The sequence below is a fragment of the Tinamus guttatus genome, unplaced genomic scaffold, assembly GCF_059628265.1.
Source record: "Tinamus guttatus ecotype Peru unplaced genomic scaffold, ASM5962826v1 Tinamus_guttatus_pri_ptg000343l, whole genome shotgun sequence".
Classification (NCBI taxonomy): domain Eukaryota; kingdom Metazoa; phylum Chordata; class Aves; order Tinamiformes; family Tinamidae; genus Tinamus; species Tinamus guttatus.
The window spans coordinates 182,538-202,598 of record NW_028288877.1 but is presented as its reverse complement, the minus strand read 5'-3'; the positions used below and the strand labels follow the sequence as shown (position 1 = coordinate 202,598).

At 38.9% G+C, this 20,061-nt stretch overlaps 1 protein-coding gene across 2 annotated transcripts in view; it reads left to right on the top strand.

Annotated features, from left to right (window-relative positions):
- The window catches only part of SULF1 (sulfatase 1), a 61,618-nt gene that overhangs the window by 22,986 nt on the left and 18,571 nt on the right, over positions 1-20,061 (top strand). For both annotated transcript variants that reach the window (XM_088529743.1, XM_010213261.2), the window contains exons 5-9: positions 6,467-6,617; positions 7,668-7,843; positions 8,387-8,515; positions 8,774-8,830; positions 9,826-9,955. In XM_088529743.1, the coding sequence (XP_088385869.1) occupies positions 6,467-6,617; positions 7,668-7,843; positions 8,387-8,515; positions 8,774-8,830; positions 9,826-9,955 (643 nt within the window). The remainder of the gene's footprint in view (positions 1-6,466; positions 6,618-7,667; positions 7,844-8,386; positions 8,516-8,773; positions 8,831-9,825; positions 9,956-20,061) is intronic.

The following is a 20,061-nucleotide window of genomic DNA, read 5'->3' as shown; positions in this document are numbered from 1 at the left end:
ACATTCCATCCTATAATGCTTTCCTCTTCAGTATAGACGACCTGCTAGAGTGGCATGAAAAGGCTTACAAAGACAGGAAAAATAATGAGGTGTTCATGGTTTAATCAGTAATTTTAAATGATTTATCTTAATTCTCAAAAGCTCCAGTTTAACGTAAAACACAAACTATATCATACTGGAAGCAATAAACATTCTCTAAGCATCCATGCTCTCTCCCACCCTTCTCAACTCTCCTCTTTTGAATGGTTCCTATTTCTGACAGTTAAAAGTATTTCCAAAAGTTTAGCTGCTTGCTCCAGGCTATCACCACAATGAGTGATATTATTATTTTTTTTTTTCTGAAAATAAATCATACCAATACAGCTAGATATGCCCAAAGCTTATTTCCATGGAAGACACTTTGGAGAAGATGTACTGAATGAAAGCAGTACATTGATGCTGGAAGAATTTTGGTAATAAACATCATCTGCTGAGGTTGCTAGACCTTTGGAAATGCTGTTGTTAAATATGAAGTTGTGACACAAGAGATGGCACTTGAGGTATCCCTGACAGCTGTTATGGTAGAAGCTTGTTCCATCACGCAACGGAGCAGGAAAGCTTTGACTCCAAGGGTGCTCTAATGAAAGCCTGAATTCTCAGTTATGCTTATGGCCTCTGGTGCTTTAGCTTCGTTTTACCTTGCAGTGTGAAACAGTCTTAGGGGAACTGTGAATCAGGCCTAAACTGTTTATAAGCTGTGAAGTAAACAAACATTAGAAGCAAAAATCTGCAGGAGGCAGGGTTACTGAAGAACATGAAAACTGGAAATCTGAAACGTTTCTTGCTGCACTGAGTAAAAGACAGGCTGGCAGGAGGACTGACAGCTATGTTTTATGATTATCTAGAAGCAGTCCTACTGTCAGGCTAAATGTCTTAGATAAAGCAATTAGAAATGGTACGAGAAGTCAGAAATGTTCCCAATATAATACGGTAAAAGGGAAATGGTCTTTGGGGTAGGAGTTGCACATTTGGCATGCCCACTAGTCACCAAAGCCGAGCATCAAACATCTGCCAGTTATGATGGTCTTTCCTGTAATGTGGACACTTACCCATTAGAGGAGGATCACACATTTGTATCTGTCATAAATCTTGATATGTCTAAGTCTCTTGTCACTGCCAGCCCAAGGTCTACTTGGCACCGTGACTAAGAGGGAAATGATCAAATTCATGCATCTCACACACAATTACAGGTGTGAGTTTAAACATAAGAAATAGGGTCATATAGAAGATATAATAATCAGATTTTCATTAAAAGAGAAACCTCTACAGCAGCAACAAATTCTGAAATACAAAGGCAACGTATTTAACAGACAACTTTTTTTGCTATTTTATCTTGAAGGAATCCCAGTTAGGCTACACTTCAGGAGTCAAACTTTCATATGTCACACCCTCAGTTGCATACATACTCTTCACTTTAAAGGAATACACTTGTAAAATGCAACCAAAGTAGAGCCGGAAACAGGGTAGGGAAAGTCAACTTGGTCTTTATATCAGCCATCTGCCATCAGTCTAGCTTTCTTGACCATTAAGCTTGCCCAAAATCAGGACTGCCTGCTTTCCAAGAATAGTGCCTAAACTTGGAAGTCTACTTTTCTTGGAAAAAAATGATTCAATTCCTTTCATTATTTACTCTTTTTCTGAAGAAACATCACTACTTAAGCTATATTTGCTACACATATTTTAAATAACAATATAGGTGCCAATTTTGTGCTGGTAAGGATTTTTCACAATGATATCACATTTCACAATCATTGATATTATTTTAAAATATTGTTGACTTTTATTTTTATTAAAGGAAGATGGTCCCATTTTAAACAAGTGCTGTATTATTTTTACTATCATCTGGAGGATTCCCAGTCAAAATAGAAGATTAGCCAAACATGTTTAGGATGAATACAACGACAATTCTATGGAAGCATTCACAGTCATCACTTCAAGCAGTATTTTTGTGAATATAATTTTGTTTTTTGCTAAATAAAAAGAGAAAGGAATCAGTAAACTGTAAATAGAGGCAAATGCAGATTTTTAGTATGAACACTTTAACAAATAGTTGTAAATGCGTTTATTTATTTCCATATCAATGCCGCTTTAATGGAAATAGATATATTTAGGCCAAACTTCTGGAAAATAAATGTTAATAGCACTAAGGGAGCTCTTAAAAACACATTTTTTCATGCATATGCCATAACTCTGTAAAGAGCAGTAACCACATTGAATCCTATTTTCTTCTTGAAACTATAATATATCTTTCTGTAAAAATGGTTTGAGGAAGGACCTTATTGCATTTTTTTGTTGAATATCACACAAAAGGCAATTCAGTTATTAGTAGAAGTTAGTGTAATTCATTTCTGAGTGCTTTGCTGTTTGAGGATCCCATTTTAATATGTCCCCAGATACAAGCAACATTATTTTAAATTTCTTCTCTAACCTAGACACCTAGTGAGGTGTCTTAGAAATTAAATAGGATGCATGCTCCATTTTGCACTTCAAAATTAAATATACAAGCACTGTCAGTAAGAGCAATTATAGTGTGCGATATGAAATGCATATTGTCCATGTAACTGAAAGTTACTTAGACCTTTTGGATTCAGGCCACAAAGCTGAATGCCAGTATAATTCCCCTCCTCTCTAAATTAAAAAAGCATAATTTTAAGTGGATACTTAAATTGATGTTTAGAGATTTTTTTAATAGAAAAATGCACATCTGCTTATAAATATTTACCTCCATAACCTATGGAGCGCTTGGCTATCACCATTCTGTGCTTGCCTCTTGCAGTCTAATGGGTGGTAAATAGGCAATTAATTCAGTTTCCATGATGTAGTGCTAATAACACAATATACAATTATGTAAAGACATTAAATGCTAAAAGGACTCGAATCATTCTTTTCCTAAGGAAATTGTAATCTAAGGATAGACAAGGCTAACTTATCATTTTGTTTTTGCAAATGTGCACATGGGATGAGTAGTCTGTAAACTTATTTACTGGGTAAATGCTTACAAGATGTCATCGTGGTTTTTTTTTTCTCATTCAGAGAAAACAGTTGTGAGAAAATGCCTGACTGGGTTCAACTGGGGGATTTTTTGTTCGTTAATCTGGGAAATCAATTTGAAATTTTATGAATCTGACATTTTCCAACGTCCTACACAATGCCACAGCAGATCTAACACGTGGTCTTCACACAGCATGTTCTGCCTAGTATGTTATGGACAAACTTAAGTGAACAACTGAGGGGTCCAAATTTAGACAGCCTACATGAATGACTAACAGTATACCTTCTCAATAGAATAATCATTTGTTGCTTTTGTCCTTGTCTTCTCCACAGATTTTAAACACATTAATCTCCACATGGCTGATAATTTTGAACCTACTTATATCAAGGAGAGTATTTTTTCATGTTGTCTACTTTTGTAAAATATAAAATGAACCCTCACTCAGTTTCCAAGCACACGTTCGGAAGTTAAAATGCTTTCCTATTTGCTGACCAACTGGCATGAATGATCCTGAAATCAGAAACTCTCCTCAGATATAGCACCTAGGTCATGCAGTTGCAGCCCAGTAAAGAGCAGTGAACAGGGAAGCTGTAACTCCTTGGCAGATTTGGAGGCCAAAATAATTGAAATATTTAAAAATAAGTATTAAGTATTTAAAAATAAGTATATAAAGTATTTAAAAATAAATAATCTATTTTTTTTAAGAAAATTAAACCCAATACTCTTTGCTAATCATGAATCAACAAATATGCCATAGTCAAGATAGGGTCTGTGGCAGAGACAAAGGGATAGAAGACAGAGGACATCTCTTCAATGGTCAGAGGAATCACAGAAATGTGGATATCCAAAATTCTTTACAACAATACCTTTTACTACAAAGCAAAAGCTTTTCCTCAAAATTTAGAAGTAGTAACAGTGACAGATGAGTTACTTTCAAAGTCTTACAATTGCTGAACATTTATTTGATATCTCCAACTCCTTCAAGACAAAAGTGTTGTAGTAACAAGTTATCACTGACATAGAAGAGGTCTTTCCTTTTGGAAAGATGCTAAGACATCAGCAATATTCTTCCCTTGCATATATATATATATATATATATATATTTGTAATAACAATAATAATAATGTAAAATGGGTAGGTAGAGCTGAAGGCAATGAAACATCTACTTTCTGGAGCTTTGTGCCTGGCAAGCAGGGCCATCCTGTGAGGAACTCAAAAGGAGTTTGAATTCCTCAAACTCAAAAGAACTCAAACAAGGATTTAGAGGGATCATAGATATGCCATGGGGTTTTCTGATCTCTCTCTTCCTTCCCTATTACTCTTTCTTCTCCATTTAGTTCTCTTTCACATTAGATATTTCAGAAAAAGTATTGTTCTTTGAATTGTCAGAAAGGGAAATTCTGCTCACGCTCTGGCTACTGCATTTCTCACCCAGAAATTCAAAATGCATTTGGAAAGTGTCTGTGAAAGGTTTTAGCTGCACTGTTATACCTCTGAGTGCTGCTTTTAAAGCCTATCCATTATGTGGAGGAGGCTCCTGACAACGGCCTGGGAACGTGAGAGCTGCGACTGTTTCAGCAGCTGGCTCTCCTTGCTGGCACTGCCGTGGCTGTCACTGCGCTGCCGGCTGAGCAGGCCTCACAGGCACCTCATCTCTCTGCAGCTGGGGCACGCAGGAGGTGGCTGGTGGGGAGGCAAGAGGAGGGGGGACGACAGCATTTTGCTGGAGAACGCTGATTCATCCAAACGGACTCGTTCCGTAAGAGGAGAGCTGGTTGTCCAACTTCTGAAGAAACAGGGGTAGGTTTCCGCTGGAAGTTTCCATGCTTTCCAACAGCCTAATGCCTAATAGATGACCAAGCTCCCAAAACCTATTTCTTCCAGGTCTCAAGCTCTGATCTTCCATGTGCCAGGGCAGATGCATAGCCAAGAACCTAGGGGCCTTGTGCTCCGGGCCTCAGTTTCATTATATTTAAGACAATGTAGAGATTACTTTTTAAAAAAACAGATTTCTTCTACCATGGGAAATGTCAAAATTTTGACTTTTCTCACTGAAATAGAAGAATTCCCTGCAGATAAGGAATTCTACTTTAAGTTTGCCTTCACTTAGCAGGAAGCTAAACTTTCTGCCCCTGCACACAATGAAAATGTTGAAAAATCCTGTGATATCATCTCAGTTCTATATTCCCTTGATACTTGTGGTTAAGTAGATTAGACAGAGCGAGCTGTATGTCCTAGAGAGGTACTTTTCAAATTCTATTTAAATTTTCAGTAATATTCTCCAACTAAATTGCAGATTTCCATTAGTTTATTATAATTATAATCAGATTCTGCAAATGGTAGAGAAGGAAAGTGGCCCTACATTGTTGAAGCACTTGCATGATATGTATTTTGCTCTGTTTCTCTTCACCTTTTAGTTGTCATGCATACCAGGTATAAAAATGGATTAATGGAGAGCTTTTGTGCCATGTATATGTCTATGGCAAATTTACATGCAAACTTATTGCAATGCTTTTTCCTTCAGAAGTGTTATATCTGGGAAGCTATTCTTGTTTCTTATATCCCGTTAAAATTCACAAGCCCTGGTTAGAACACCTTTAAATCTCTTCTGTCTTTCCTTTGATGTTTGTGCAAACTTTAAACAAGGACGCTGTTCCCTGATTCAGCAGGGCTCTGTGCCGTGCTCCTCCTTTGTACTAGTTCTGGTAGCAGGATTAGTTCCGCTGCATTGTCACAGGTCATGTTATGGTGGTAATACATTGTGTTTTATATTCACATAAGAAAAGAATATCTGCACAGGATTTAGGCTTCACTGACAATGCTTGTGTTTGGCTTTGGAGACCGGGAAGAAAAACAAATCAGTGCTTTCGCTCTTTGGAGCATCTTAAAAACTGGGAACTGGAGCTGTTCTTACCTTACTGCTGACTGCGATACTTCTTCACCCCATGAGCAAATGTCTTTCTTACGAATCTCATAATACGTGTGTTTATATAGGGGTAGCATTTCTACTGGAAGCATCAGGCCAATTCACATAAATTCTAAATGGAAATATCATCTTTGATCTCCAGTTTCTGTTATCTTTTGAGTTATATTTACAGAATGTTTTATGAAGTGGTTGGAGTTTTTGTCTGACTCAGATAAACATGTTGTACGATTACAAATTCTTGTAAGGAATATATTTTGACATATTCCAAATAATAGCATGGATTTGGCAGTGCTCTTTGAGCCTGAAGGAAAGCTCAAAAAACAGGTGGGGTTGAAGGAGTTTTGAATGAACCAGTGATGTTTGGAAGCCACTGAAGTGAAGTTTATTGATATTTTTCCCTAACAATACCAGATGGAATATGTACTTTAACTGATTACTGGAATAATTTCTGTGTTCCTCCAACGCCTATGATACTGCAGGATTTCTCAGATCCTTTCTTTTCTTCCCAGCACCCCCAGCTATAACTACGCACCAAATATGGATAAGCACTGGATCATGCAGTACACCGGTCCCATGCTACCTATCCACATGGAGTTTACCAATGTCTTGCAACGCAAAAGACTTCAGACCCTGATGTCAGTTGATGACTCTATGGAAAGAGTAGGTTCAAGTAACTACTGTGAATATGTTCTTTTTGGTCTGCAGCAAAGCTGATGTACTGAGAAACCGATTCTTTCCTTGCGTTCACCAACCTCAGCCTGGGGAATGCCCCTGACTATGATGAATTAGTCCAGGTAGCCCCAGTACACATAAATTCTCTGTAATGTTGTGCCAAGCTTATGGCAGATTTTTTTCAAAGTTTGTTGCTTTCAACTGCTGGGGTGAATAAGCTGTTCTTTTTTAAACTGTTTTTTTAAAGAGGGTGGAATCACTGGGCATGATATAAATCCTGGAGTTAAGAAAAGATGCATCGCCTGTTTGTACACATGGATGCATTCAGGAGCACATGTGCTCACTCCTGTTCATTTCCCCCAGTCCCTTCACAGTTCATCTTTCAGCTGAAAGTTAAGTACTGGCAAATCACAGCAACACTGACTGAAAATTCAGGTGTCTGTCTGCTAGTGTTTGCAGGACTTAAATGATGCTGTGTACAGCTAATTATAGGTAACGTGATATATGAATTATTAGGTGTAGTTTGCCTGACTTTGTTCAAAAAACAAGCTCCATGAGCAAAGATGTTCCCCTAGAGAGATTTCTTTAAACTTTATTAAAAATTTACAACCTTTTCCCAAGCCCACAATGAGTAGAGAATGAGAAAGCTGTTGACTAACACAGTAAATCAGATCTGAGTATCCTTTGCTCTAAAGTTCTATCTTATTTTTTTTCCAAGCTATGTTTGAGTTTACAGTGACTTTTAGACATACTAATGCAACTACACTGGTAGTACCATATATTTCTGGACCCTCTCTCTTTCCCTAAAGCAAGTATCTCTCTGTCAAATGTAAATTGAACTTGTAGGTTGAAGATTTTATCCAAACAGTTAAGGCACTATGTAAAAATGTCTATCTCCAGAATGTCTCTTTCTGTAACTTCATCAATGTCATGTTTGGTTCTGTGTACCTAAGGCAGTAAAATAATAGTTATACACAGTTATGTACAAAACATGTTTTGCTACATTTAATTCAGAGTTTTTCCTATGCTGTATTTCAGTTATACCAAATGCTTGTGGAGACGGGAGAACTGGAGAATACCTACGTTATTTACACTGCTGACCATGGTTACCATATTGGGCAGTTTGGACTGGTCAAGGGGAAGTCAATGCCATATGACTTTGATATTCGAGTTCCCTTCTTTATTCGTGGTCCAAGCGTAGAGCCGGGATCAGTGTACGTTCTCTTGTGTCCATAGCACAGCTGTTGAACCTAACGCAAAATGTTTCTAAGCTCATGTAGTTGCCACTGTACAGCCTCATTTCATAAAGGACGCTCTATTATTGCAGAATAATGACTCTTAATAAAAGCCATGTCTTTCACTTAATGTACTGTTAAGAAATTATAATGTAGATGAGAAAATTGCATGATGTTTAGCCCTTGTAGTCAGACTTCAGGCTTCGCTTTTACAAATCAGGTCACCATCTTCACTGCTCATCTTCTGGTTTAGCAGAATGGATGGCTTCATGCCCTCGTGAACAGTGTGAGAATCGCAGTGCATCTACTGAACCCCATGATTTCACTGTGCTTAGCTTTTTTCATGGTAGTGCAATCCCACCTGTCATTCTCAAAGCCATAGCCCTCAAATGGGAATTTCCAAACTTAGACCTTCTGTAGAGCTTTGCATCTTCAAAGCCCTTATAAACATTAATTACCATTCTAATTCCAAGAGAATGTTGAACATGCAATACAACTATGACCTTTTCTGTTGATTTGCAGAGTGCCTCAGATAGTTCTGAATATTGACCTTGCTCCAACAATTCTGGATATTGCAGGACTTGACACACCTCCAGACATGGATGGCAAATCTGTCCTAAAGCTTCTGGACCTAGAGAGACCAGGAAACAGGTGGGTCACAGCCCTTTTTTTTTTTTTAGCCAGTTCAGAAGCAAACCCAAGTAAATAAAAAACTAAATGGAAAAAAGATTCTGTAAAAATGAGCTATATCAGACCAATGATCACAGCTTTCACTTTGAAGACTGTCTTATATAGCACATCTGTAAAATAACACATATATGTAGGCAGAGGGGAGTTTTTTTTTAAATTGTTGACATTAGCAGTGTTATACATAAACACCAGCAGTAAATATTATTATTTTGCTTTTAGGTTTCGAACAAACAAGAAGCCTAAAATTTGGCGTGACACATTTCTGGTGGAAAGAGGGTAATTATTAGGGGTGAGAATGTTTGGGGAGAGCCTGCCTGCTGGGTACACGTTTGTGCATGCTTTCCTTTCCGCCCTCTCCTCTTTCTTATATCACTCAACGAAACTGTAAATCTTGAGATCCAGCTTACAAGCCTGACTTTCCCACACTGGCTATGTGAACTGCTATCCTTCCAGATTCCTTCCTCAGAAGAAATTTGAAAGCATGATTTTCTGGCAACTTTTCCAGCCTATATCTCGTACTTCTCTAACATTTACTTGTGACCACTCATGTCATCATCTCTCTCATTTTCTTTCCAATTCTATCACTCCATTTCAAAACCAACAGTGCAATATTCTCTTACCAATTGGTTTTGTATTTTCTAACTCAGTCGGGAAGCATTCTTTATTTTTGTTCTAGCTAAGAAAAGGCTTGCGTATAAATGGGAGTTATGACTGTAGCTGCTTCTCTTTTCTATTATACCACTTTAGTTTCTCTCATCTTGCCAATTATCACAGTGAAGTTTTTTCTGGGTAAAAATTTTTCAGCAGTTTCCCTGTGGCACTTATAGCTTTTACAGATTATGGAAATCCTCTGTATCATACTACAAAATAATACTTATAAAACATATTATGAAATATTTTGTATAGCCACTTTAGTGCTAAATTGGTGTGAAAGCACTGTAGTCTCTTCTCATCTTTTCAGCACGGCTATTACTGCTTCGGGACACCCTGTCTCCTGAAAGAACATGCACTAAAGTGTTAATGGTGCTGAACTCTATCCAGTAGACTTTTTTCAGTAGTCCTTATTTCTCTTTTGGTAATTTCCAGAATATCAGTTGAATCTTTCCTTTACTGTATGAACTTATGTCATTTTAAAGTTCCCTAGCAGAAATTGGGGGATTTTTTTCTCTAAAGATATTAAATCTTCAAGTAGCTTTGCTTTTCCAGTTAAAGTCATCACCTCCATAATTTAGAAGAATACATATAAAATACTCAATTTCATTTTTTTAAAGCAAATTTCTACGCAAGAAGGAGGAAAACAACAAAAACACTCAGCAATCTAATCAGCTACCAAAATATGAGAGAGTAAAAGAATTATGCCAGCAAGCAAGATACCAAACAGCCTGTGAGCAACCAGGACAGGTAAGCTGCTGCTAAGTACAGACCTGCATGTGCCATGGTGAAATAAGTATGTTTTACAAGGGATAAAAAGAATTTGAAGAAGACGGTACCTGGAATATAGCTAAAAGATCGATATTCTGAATACCTTCGGAGCAAGGAAGAACCAGACATAAAGTACTCTAAGCAAAAGTTGATTTTAAGACTTGGCCCTTAATGCGCTGCCTCCATATGATAAAACTCCTGCATTCAGAAGTAACATTTCATGACTATTTAATTTAGTGTACTGCCAGATATATAAGATAGTTCAATAAGAATTATGAATTAAGAAGAGAACCTTTCTTAGTAAAAACTGGCGTTCACTAGACTAATTCAGAATTACTGTACCAAACTGGTTAGGCCTGTGTTTAAGCATTTTCATCTGCTGTGGCAAACAACACATTCAGTGACCACCATGGTTTATTATTTATTGAAATACTACATATCGTAGAAAGGTCCTATTCTTCTGAAATAATTTCTGTATAAGGTCTCAGTAAAGAATCGAGTGGTGATACCTATATGGAGGCATTATTTTTTCTTCCCATGGCTTTTTGTGATTTCAGTGTAATGCCAGATTCTGATAGAAAGGTCTAACTGGCAACAAAAAGAAATTATTACAAACCTTAATAGTGTAATTATACCTGCAGCTCAGTACTTTTATGGGGGGTGAGGGAGGATACTAACCTCACAAGAAAGTAAGTTAGTCAGACCCTAAATTCTGCCTGACTGGTTCTGCATTAATGCTATAGCTATAGCAAGGATGCCAAGGTGAATTTGTTGCAGATCCCTTTGCAGGAGCAGCAGTGGGCACAGCGCTCACGGCCTGCCCGACCGCGCTCCCTCTCCGTCCCCACCACGTCCCTAAAGAGTGCTAGGAGATTTCTCCCAGGCACGTGCCACACGTTTCCCTCAGATGTTGGCTCCAGCCAGCTGTCAGTTGGGTGTTGCAATATTGGTAAACTGTTTGGAAGGGGAATATAAAGCCTGACTGTGCTCGGCTGCCATCCGTAACCACCCAGGGTGCTCTATCCGGAGCATGTAGAGCTCTGCAAAGCAAACAGGAGGGCACTCGGGAGAGCTCGTCCACTTGGAGCAATGCTCCTTCCCTACCTTGTTCCTTGTCATTCATTAGGGCCGAGCGTTACAGTAAATCTTAGTTAATCCCGTTTTGGACAGGCCCATGTTTTGGCTGGCACATCATCCTTTAGATCCTTTGCCGCAGTTCTCACCTCACACATGCTCGTTAAATATAGCTACTTTTAAAGGGATATACACAATGTCACAGTCTCACCCAAGGGCAAAGTGTTCAGGAGTTCAAACACTGCCATTGTAAACAGAGATTACATCTGAAAAACTGAGTATTTTTGTAAGAACTGAAGGGGATCAATGGAGTCATTTAGACTATTAGACGCTAAAATGTTTAGTCTTTAAACACCAAAATATTTTCTTTGCAATTATTTCTTATACTTATTAGCTCTTATGCCAAAATCCAGGTTTAGAATAACTTTGCTTTTCCACATGTGAATAGAAAAGGTTAAGTGTACTGACCGATATCACACCTGAAGCATGGGGAATCTCTGCTCACAGTGCGACTCCCAATCTGCTGTGGTAGAGGTGTCTTTCCCGCTGATATCAGTGATTCACCTTGGATCAAAAAGTGGGGAGACGGTGTTGAGCCACACGTAGCTTCCGACATTTGTTACCATCTCTCCTGTCCACATATTCTCCATGTCCTTCAAATGAAGCCGATCCTTCAATTCCTAGAGCCCAGCAGCCAGCCCTTACTGCCTTCATTGAAGGATGGAGTCGTACCAGTTTTTTAAGACAAATTTCCAGTCCTAACCATCAGTATACATTTTATTTCCTTAAACAGAGACTAAAATTGACCCTGGTACTTCTAACCTCCTGAAGGCTTCAGGAATACAGAAGCTACAGAAGGTCTACTCAAACCAAGCACCTCTAGATGACCTAGAGTCATGAACTCTGCTTCTCAAACACCATTTACTCCACTTCTGATCTTATTAAGCAAGAGCAAATTCTCTTTAACAGATTGTCCACACAGGGCACTTGCAGGGAAGTCAGTATAAAGTAAGAAGGATTTGAATTTAAAGAGCAACAGTGGAATAGCGTAAACTTAATTGAGGCATTTTTTGTGTGAAATAAATGCCCACAGACTTTCTTTTCCACATAGAAAATCCTTAAAGAATATTAAAATTTGACTTTTAACACAGATGATATTCCCTCATCCAGTGTGAGGGACCACAGTTTAACAAGAGGTTCCTCCAGCAGATTTCATCTGGCCACCCTGTGTCTCTTGGAAAAGAGATGGTATTTTATGTGTTTCTCAATTTCAGAGAGAAACGTTACAAGGTTCAACAAGAACAAGTGCAGGGTCCTACACCTGGAGAGCAATAACCCCAGATACCAGTACAGATTAGGAGTTGACCTGCTGGAAAGCAGCTCTGCGGAGAGGGATTTGGGAGTCCTGGTTGACAACAAGTTGACCATGAGGCAGCAATGTGCCCTCATGGCCAAGAAGGCCAATGAGATTCTGGCCTGGATCAGGAGGAGCATTGCCAGCAGGTGAAGGGAGGTGATCCTGCCCCCTCTACTCAGCTCTGGTGAGGCCGCACCTGGAGTATTGGGTGCAGTTCTGGGCTCCCCAGCACAAGAAGCACTTCTAGAGAGGGTCCGGCATAGAGCCACAAAGATGATTTGTGGCCTCAAAGATGAGCTGGGCCTGTTTAGTCTGGAGAAGAGAAGGCTGAGAGGAGACTTGATCAACATGTTCAAGTACCTGAGCGGTGATTGTAGGGAGGATGGGGCCAGACTCTTCACTTAACAGGACAAGGGGTAATGGGTATAAGTTAAAACACAGGAAGTTTAATCTTCATATGAGGAAGAACTTCTTTGCTGTGAGGGTGATGGAGCCCTGGAACAGGCTGCCCAGAGAGGCTGTGAAGTCTCCTTCTCTGGAGATCTTCAAACCCTCCTGGATACCACCCTGTGCCATGTGCTCTAGATGTCCCTGCTGGAGCAGGGGCGTTGGACTAGATGATCTCTAAGGGTCCCTTCCAACCTTAACCATTCTGTGATTCAATTTCCTCATTTATTTATTTATTTATTAGAATTAGTTTCTTTAATTTCAGTTACATAGATGGATATTTATAGAAAACATCATTTTATTTTATGATGCTTTATAGTAAATTGTAAATTAAGCCTTTTCAATTACAGTTGTAATCATTTAAATTAAGATCATCGTAGAATGTGTGATTTCTGGCATATTTTTAAAGAATACTGGTCTGTGGGAAGTTGCAGCTAAGCACCTAGAACTAAACTTAAGCAATAGGTGAATTAAGACACTGATATTGTCTAGTACATTTAGAACGTATTCTTCATTTTAACTTACTTTAGTTCAATATCTGGTTCATTTGAAATGGAGAACACAGCTGGCAGTTGAAAAAGAAGAAGAAAAAGTTTTTTTCTCTTCTAAAATGAGGTGTGATCCTGAGATCTACTTGTTCCAAAATTTCAATGGATGTGGTATTCAGAAAAATAATTGCTCCAACTTTTTTTTCTTGGTTTCTTGGTTTGGTAAGTAACTATCAAATTTTTAAAAAGGCATAGTTAAAACATTTATTTAATTAGTTCTGGTTTGCAGTTTTGCATATTTCATTGATACATATTTCTCCATTCAATTTTACAGCAGTTTTACCCATTTTAGAAATGTTTATTCAGCTGCATCACCTATATTTTCCCTGTTTTTGTTTTAACATGGGAAACAATTCATGCAAAATTTTAATTAAATTTTGTTGATTTTGCTGTGGAGCAAAAATAATAGCATGTGAACAAATGTTTCTCTGGCTTAATACAACCTTATCTTGACACATATCTGCTCTCTGATTCCCAATGAAACAAGCTGAGAATCCTTGTTAGTTCAGGAGGTTTAGAATGAGGCTGCTGAAATCCTCTGGCAGGTTATTTTTGTTGAACTCACTCCATCTTTTTGCCCATGAAATCTTCCGGATACTTAGCAAATATCAAACAAGAGCAAGTTAGCTGGTTTTTTTGTTTGTTTTCATTTATACTTTTTCTTTCTCTCTTCTCTTACGTAAGCATGTAATTAGTGGCTGCAGTTAATTCATCAGTATTTATTCTTTTTCTGTCCACTTGTCTGAGTCATAAGAATTTTCCTGAGCAATAATTTTGACTTCTGGGACTGACACTGTTTCCCAGATAGCAATTAACCTTCTGAGGTCTTGTGACGGATGTCTGCACTGCGCTGTTCCATGCGTTGTTCCTAATCAGTTTCAAATCCATAGCAAAAACATGCATTTTCATCCTCTTTAAGAAGTTGCACACACAGAGCCTTATTTCAAGGTTTTCCCAGCACACGCACACACAGAGGAATCCCTTCTCCCAAAAGCAGGACTGTGAAGGTCTGTGTTTAAAACTTCAGTCATTAGGTTGGATGACTCAGCAGGCAAACCCAGACACCGGTGCCTGTTTATTTTACGGGCAGGCATCCCTGCCATCTGCTCCGTGCTACCTGCCAGGGCGAGACCGGCAAAGGGCTGGTGCTCGTACAGAGCAGGCGCCCACTGCCAGCTCAACCGAGCCCTGGCAGCGAAAAATGCTCCATGTTACGTGGTTGCTATGGCCTATGTGCCCACGAACTCACATGGGGGTAGCTGGATAGAGCGCTGTAGACATTGGACCCACTTCTGGACCTTTTTTTATGCATAGAATGCAAAATATTGTATTTCCTCCTGAGGAAGTGCATTCCCAAAGTGCCCTAAAGAAACACAGCAAGATTTGGCTCTGTTCTCACAGTCTGCCTGAAGACCGTACAAGGAGATTCTAGTTAGATTAGGTCTGAATGTGTTTTATAGTCATTTAAGGCTTTGCAGGTAGTCACTAGAGACATGTTGCTGGATCCAAGCATCAGCTCAGCAGTAAATGCGCAAGATTCTTCTGGCTCTGATCCAAAAAGCATATTATGCTGTCTATACATATCTCATTTCTGGTGCATGCTTTGCCATTTTAAAATCTAGTGGAAAAAAAAGTAATTTTATTGTTCTTTTCACTTTTATCACATTATCATATCAGCATTTGGTCAAAAGCTTGTCCACTTGTAATGCTAAAAAAGCACTTGCCATCAATCAACTTACAGATAATATTGTAAAGGAAATTAGAATGTGGCTTATTAGGTGTAGTCTGGTTTGGCTCAAGTATCTATGTTCTCATAAAATAAATATCACAGACCATACATTTGTAAAGGTCAGCTTTATGACCAGCTGCAGTGTATGTATAAAAACACATAAGCCGGTAAGAGTGGAGTAGAAGTGTCAGATGGCTAGCCAGAAAGTGACAGCCAGACCCCAAGCACCCACTAAACCCACCCACCCCCAAAATGATGATATGGCTTGTAAGCATCACTCACCGATCCTCCCATTTCAGAGCAGCCCCCTAAGGACAGCAGGACTAGAAAGGACTGGGCTTGCGAGGGAGCCTATCCTATGGCTAGTCCATATGCTGCCTGCCGCCTCAGCTCGTCCTTCTCCCATTATATCATATGGCACCTCAAGCAGAGCTACATAACAGCGTTCCTAGAGATATTAGCAGCCTGGTCACTGTAGCTTACTGGAAGAAGGGAAAATATTTTTATTCTTAGTGGTAACAACATCCATTTGTCTTTAAAGCAATGACCGCTGACTTTATCAAGTTTTCTATCAGTTCATCAGTTCAAAGCTGGCTCTTCTTTGCCATCTGCCCATTGGCACCATTTTTTTCTTAACCATAATTTAGCAGAGTACCTGTGCACAGATTTCACACACAGGTGGGCAAGATCACTCATATGCTTAAAAATAAGCGCAATAAGTGCTTCCTTGAACAACCCTTATAGCTCTTGGCAACTTTAGACTCTGTAGATCTGTGCTTCATAGCTGGCAGAAACATTATCTGAAACGCTGTTGCTCAAGAATTTTTAGCAATTGCCAGAAATCCTTGCATTTTTGCTTAACATGCCATCCTGCCTATGGCATAGAACCACAGGAAGATAAGTTTCTTTATCTCCAAAGATATTTCATATTACAGCCTAAATATTTAGGTTTCTTATTCAATAGACAACAGTTTTTTCCAGATTTGAAAATTCTTTAAATTTAAGCAGTTGCTAATATGAAGCAATAGTTCTGTTCTGCATGAAATCCAGAGATTTCACCAGTACCATCTCTTCCAAACTATGACCGTGTTCAGCATTATTGCCATCTTAACACTATTCCCTAACACACAGCTCTTTTGTAGAATGGCAGCTTTCTGTAACAATTTTATATACCAAAAATTTTTAGACAGAAAACACAGCATAAACAAGAATTATTTTTAGCCCTGTCTGTAATACTCCTTTTAGTTTTTCTTGTTGCAGAGTTTCCATAATAAATTGTCCAGTTTAATATAGTATAAATTAAGTTTTCTGCACCCATTAGAGATCTGATTATTCTCAGTATTCCTTTTTATAACTGACTAGCTAAATTCATTGTTGAGAGTCATTGACTCTTATTTATTTGCACCTGAGAGTGGATATTTATTGGATGATCAGAGACATGTATTGCATGGAGTTGTAAGTAGTTGTAAGCTAATAGATTTGGTAGGGAGTGCTATGGCAGTGACATATTTAATGTCTCAACTAAGTGCCTATACTTCCAGAACTGACAGTGCAGTCCTTGCAGCATTTTCTATAAACTAGAGAACAGCTATAACTATGACATTTAAATCAATCATGTCTATACATCAAGAACAAAAACTGTAGTCTGAAAACTTGCAAGGTAATTTTCCCTTTTTTTCCATTTCTTAAACACTGTGAAGTAGCTTAAAATCAGCAATTTAATCCAGATATTTCTATTATTCGGTGATTAATTTCTTTATCCTTTTTTTTTCCAGTTCTGTCCCTGTGTGTATTAGCTGTGTGTTTTTCTTAAGTCCCTTCAGAATTCCCCCTATATTACGTTAGTTTTTATGTGACAAATTGCTTCCCTATCTCTTGAATCACTAATCCATTGCACTTTCAGAAACACTTCCTCAGGGCTATGACTGTGTATAAATAATTGTGTTTGAATCTATTAACATCAGTAAAATTTGGAACTGCAAGTGCTTTAATAGAAGTTGGTCCAACTATGACGGAGAGTTGCAAAATCTGCGACCTGCCCTGTGGGTGGCGTCAACCCAGTTCCAAACGCAAGGAGGTAAATTTTGTTCCACACAAGGCAGTTCCAAATTTCCTGAGTGGACCTGGCACGCCACTCTTGTGAAACAGCTGCACTTTGCTTGCGATCTTCAAATAACGTCACAATAAAGCAACACAAATTATTATTTCTAAGAGCACTCAGAAGCCTCAGGCAGGCCCCGGGTTCATGACGGTGGTGCGGGAATGCCGAGAGAACATGGCCTTAGCCTGTAAACATTTCTCAGTATTCAGGTCCAATTCAGCAGAAGGAAGTTGTTGCTGGTCTGCATTATTTACCATAGCCAGCTAATTATAGAGCACTTCTCAATATGCTCCATGACAGGACCCCTTTGAACAGCGCAGGGAAAGCAAGAACTGGTCCTTATTCCACTAGCTGGAGCTTAAACCAGATGCCTTGACCAGTATTATCACATCAGGTCCTCTGATATAAAGCCAGTCTGATAGCTGCTAGTAGAGAAAGGTTTATTATACACATACAGGCTGGTACAGGATTTTCATCTACCCATTTTTTAACTGAAATCATACCTTTCCAAACTGGCAGAAAAAAAAAAAAAAAAAAAGGAAATTAAGTCTTAACGACATGTTTAAATTCATAAACTTTTCCTTCTCATGCTTTGTCTGAACATCCCCTAGGCTGAGTAAGGATATTCAGTTAGTCATAAAATCTACCATTACTAAAATGAAAAAGCACCTGTAAAAACATTGCAGCTGCGTTATATTTCCGGTTGCGTGTTTTTTAAGGGTTTCATAGCCTGGTGATAAAATCTGACAAGATATTTAACACTACAGTGTCTACTGCAAGTGCAGTGCAATTACATTGCACAGAAACCTTTAGCTCGCCTCTTGTCAAGGCACCTTTCAGGAACTGTCTAATTAATTTCTCCCATATATGAGGCAGCAGCAGCTCTCTCAAAGCTGTCACAGTCTATTAACTAAACAATGTTGACACGAAATCCTGCATAAGTGGGTATTTACAGTGCAGCAGGCCAGAGTGATGCATATTTTTATGCCTTAATTATTTTCTGTAATGAAATAGACTGACCGAATTTTAGGGCTGTGGCACCAAGTGTTTCGTACCAGGAAAGTGCAGCGCTAAGGTAGTCACCAAGTCACCTGCTGCTTTCTGCCTTGTTCCAGTGGTCCGTAAGTTCTGACGGGCATGGTGCTGGCTGCACTGTAAAGCAAAGCGGCCACGTGCAGATAATACCCTCATAACCAGCTCATCTGCCCCCTCATATAATTATAGAGCTGTAGAATCATTATGGCTGGAAAAGACCTTCAAGATCATAAAGTCCAACCATAGACCCCTCACCACCCTGCCTGCTAAACCACATCCCTCAGTGCCTCATCTAAACTTTTCTTGAACACTGCCAGGGACGGTAACTCCACCACTTCCCTGGGCAGCCACATCCTTAGATGAAAGAAAGGAAAGAGTCGAAGACAGGAAAAGAGACTGACACAGGTTGAGTTTCACAGCACAACTGACATTACCTCGATGCAGCCAAATGGTGGGGCTCTGCTTTTCCTCTCCTTTTTATTTTTTTGTTCCAAGTTAGTCCATTTTCCTCTTAGTGACAGAGTGAAGAAATCAGCCCGGGGGTCCTGAAGTCTGCCGGCAGCCGGGCGCAGGGCAAGGATGAGGCTGTCCCTTATTCTTATGGCAACAGTGACTTGTTAGATCACTTTAGGTGTCTTGTGAAACATCGCCAGATAATAACAGAATAAACAGGGGGGAAACAAGAGTATGTAGCTTAAAATTTAATGAAGATACATTTAGTTTGTGTGTATGCCAATATTTTCTTTTGTTGACGGAAAGACTGGGGACCCGGGCAACCAACCTAATAAGTCTTAGATTTCCAGAAGCAGTTTGATATTCATAGCGGGAAGGAAGGTAGAAAATGGAGGAGGAGGAGGGGCAGTACATCAGTCAGAATATTCTTTTGTGTGCATTAATGCATTTTATAGATCTTAAAGGGAGAAGAGAAACCATTAGGACTTACTGCATAATGCATGCTCAGTTCATGATCGCACTGGCATGGGCAGGGATTCAGGAAAGTTAGTCTAAAATTCCATTTTAAAACTCTAAACCATCTTTATAATGATACTTTTTAAAGCTAAAAAGAAAAAAAAAAGGAACTGAATCACATTTAATCTCTGTTTTCAATAGAGAACTATTATTGATTCATACTAGACACGGACAGTCTTGTTTCAGTGTTAGTCATAATACCGTTAGACCTAAATGACTATTGAAGCCACTTCCAGAACTGTTGGTACCTGTAGCTATAATTAGGATTAGACAAAGAAAATGCTCATTTTAGTTTAGAACGGTGCTTCAGAGTATCATTAACATCTAGAGCAATATATGTGCAAGTGGAGCATACCCAGTGCAGAAATCATTGCTTATCCTGTAAGTGATTTCTCTCACCTCTGTAGGAAAAGTGCACATGGTAGGGCAGAAATAAATCTAGTTCTCAGATACGTCTACTTGTTGATGCTTACACAGAAAGTCTGGATGTGAATATGATTCTCAGAATATGGTCAGGCATGAGCAGACTCTTTTAAACATGGCTTGTTTTCTTTGGATCAAAGCCATGCCAATAAGCAGGCAAGGTCTCTGAGGGTAGGACACATCTTTTAGATCAGGTTAAACTAGAGTATGCTCTTACAGTGCTGCAGTTCAGTCTGTATTTCAGTGTTTAATAGAGAGGTGCTGCATGTGAGAGAACCCCAAAGTTAGCTTAGTAGGGATGTATGGATATAGTAGATAATATATTTTAGCTCACCTATTCTTCATTCCTTTAGTGACTGCTGTGTATAAATCAATATTCTTTTTTAAGGTTGAATGCTACCA